The following is a 2579-nucleotide window of genomic DNA, read 5'->3' on the forward strand; positions in this document are numbered from 1 at the left end:
CTTTTCTGGGGGGGAAGGGGGAGGAATGGATTTCGATCGATCGTCGAGTCCGCGTCGAAATGTTTTCCACTTGGAACTTGTTTTGCGGCCTGGGACGCAGGAGGGATGGTTAAAACGAGGGACGATGGGTAAAGTGGGAAATTCGTGGGGACGAGAGGAAAGAAAACGAATGCGAGTAATTTCTTCCGGGTGTATCGTGAACCGGGTCACGTTCGTTTTCTTTCTCTCTTTTCTTTTTTTGTCGGTTCAGGAACGCGAGAAATATAATCTCGAGGCGAAGAGTGCGCGTTAATCGAGGAATAATTTTTTTCGTGGCGAAAAAACGAGGGAAAGGGGATGAAAAATCGGTTCAGCCAGCATTTACGTGGCGGAAGTTTGGCGGTTGTTTGGGAAACACGATTGAAAGGAAGCGTTGGTGGCACGAGTCGGAGCGCGTGAAGGGAACGAACGAACGAGCAAACGGATCGGCCAACTAACGAAGGAAGACGCGGAGTAGATTCCTGAGGGATATCCCAAAGGGGTGGCGGAGCGACGATGGCCACCGAAACAAGGGTGAGCCGGTCCCCGAGTCCTCGAGCCACGGATACACTCGTGCCACAATGAGGGAAAGGTACTCAGCCACTGAATCAACCCCTCAGTGCCCTCTTGCTCCCCTCTCGCCCGCCAACACCCTCTCGCGCCCTTCCGCTTCTTCAACACTACGTGATTATTTCAAAAAGCTCGAAGCCAAGAGAGACGAGCCATCATCCGTCTCCCTTCCTTCTTCTCTTTTCCCGCATTCCCCTCTTTCTCCCTTCTCTTTCGCGATGCGTAGAAGGGCGCGCGCGGGAGCCACCACGCCGCCCTCCCATCTCTCCGAGCGAAAGGGACGAAAACCTATCCTCTCTCGCTACCTACTATCCGCCTCGTAGGGGTAGGTCGCTTTGCGTGCAACCTCGTTTACCTTCTTAAACGCGCGCGGAACAACCGTTTCCCTCGGTATAAATTTAAATAACCCGCCTTTTTCTGTCGTTCATTCAATTTATCTTTCTATCCGATCGTATCGGAACGCCTTCAACTTCCGAATAAATCGAAATCTGGGATCCGAAATCGGGGAAATTGGATATAATTGGAAATGCAATTTGAATACTAGGGAATTTGACCCGTTTCCATAACCGTTCGTTCGTAGAGATAATCGAATTACCCCAGTTCTATCGATCATCAACGCCATCAAGCCGAATCCGTCTACCTTTTTGCAACGCGAATACGTATCATCCTCCCCTCCCCTCCCCCGCCGTTTCTCGATCCTCGCGAAACGAAATATTCCGATCTCGATTGCGTCTCCTCCTTCCACCGCATCTCGAGAAATTCTTTCTGGCGAGGCGGTAAATCAGGTTTAAATTGAAATTTCGCCACGCGAGGACGGAGCAAATATCGTTGCGACGATGCCGCGACGGTGAAAATAATTTACGTTCCACGCCTCGGCTCGACCACGCCGCGGATAAGTCGGCGCGAATTCCATGGTAACCGAGGGGGGAAGGGGAGGGAGGAAGGAGGAAGGAGGAAGGTGGGGGGGCCTCGCCGGGAGCTCGGCCGAATCTCGAGGCACAGGCACGTGTGTGAGAAACGGGCTCGGCCGTGTCACGGGAGGAGGGGATTATTCATTAGATAAACGGCCACTGGTTCGAAAGTCGTCGTCGCGTTAATCGCCGCGTCCACGCACGCTCTATGGAGTGGATCTCTCTCTCTCTTTCTCTCTCTCTCTTCCTGCAGCCAGTGTCAATGCGACGTGTGTGTCAAACGTTACCGCACCGGGTTGACCTTAAATTAGACGCGCGAGAGCCATTTGCGAGTTCCCCTTTCGATTCCTCGAAACTTTTAACCGTTAATCGTGTCCGGCTCCGACAACGAAACTCTTTTAATCGGTGGTTGACCGCCCAAACTCCTCATCTTAGACTCAGACCAGGTGGGATACCGACTTTAAATATACGAACAACCCGTCGGGTGTTTAATTGTCCTTCTGGTTTCCTTCCTTCCCTCTTTTTCTTTTTTTTTATTTTAACGAATCGTGAAAGAAAAATGAATCTCGAGTCGGAAGGGGGTGTGCAATCGAGCGAACGCGAAAAGTCACGCCCCCTTTAATTACTGGAGCTCGCGGCGCGAAAAAGGAGGAAAAGCGTGGAAAGAAAAAAAAAAAAAGAAAAATAAAATAAAGCTAGAGAAAACTGGAGTGCAACGCAACGCGAAGTCGGATCCTCGATTTCATTAAGAGCGGGGCGAAAACGGGTCGGAAAATATTTTTCCCCGGCAACGCGCTTAATTACTCGTTCCCCGTGTCCGCGGGGTCTTTGAGCCTCGAGTAACGATACTCTCTCTCTCTCTCTCTCTCTCTCTCTTTCCCTCGTCTCGCGTGGTCTCACAACGAGGCCTCGAGTGAGAAATTGTCGCGCAAAACTGGCGGCGTGACACGTTTCCCCCTCGAAAACTTTTCTTGCCCATTTGTCGGCGCGGTTTAACGAGTTCCGATTGGCGGCGAGTAACGACGAGCGTAACAGCGCGGCGAAGTTCGGGGCCAGAGCGCGCGCGCGCGCGCGCGTCTT

At 52.0% G+C, this 2579-nt stretch overlaps 1 protein-coding gene across 5 annotated transcripts in view; it reads left to right on the plus strand.

Moving 5' to 3' along the window:
- The window catches only part of LOC102681003 (proton channel OtopLc-like), a 14655-nt gene that overhangs the window by 6075 nt on the left and 6001 nt on the right, over positions 1-2579 (plus strand). The window contains exon 1 of one of the 5 annotated variants that reach the window (XM_006623305.2): positions 585-610. The exons of the other annotated variants lie outside the window; for them this stretch is intronic. Within the exon in view, the coding sequence (XP_006623368.1) occupies positions 600-610 (11 nt within the window). The 5' untranslated portion in view covers positions 585-599. Of the gene's footprint in view, positions 1-584; positions 611-2579 lie in introns of those variants that run through there. 5 annotated transcript variants of the gene reach the window in all.

Source organism: Apis dorsata, unplaced genomic scaffold (genome assembly GCF_000469605.1).
Source record: "Apis dorsata unplaced genomic scaffold, Apis dorsata 1.3 scaffold_882, whole genome shotgun sequence".
NCBI lineage: Eukaryota > Metazoa > Arthropoda > Insecta > Hymenoptera > Apidae > Apis > Apis dorsata.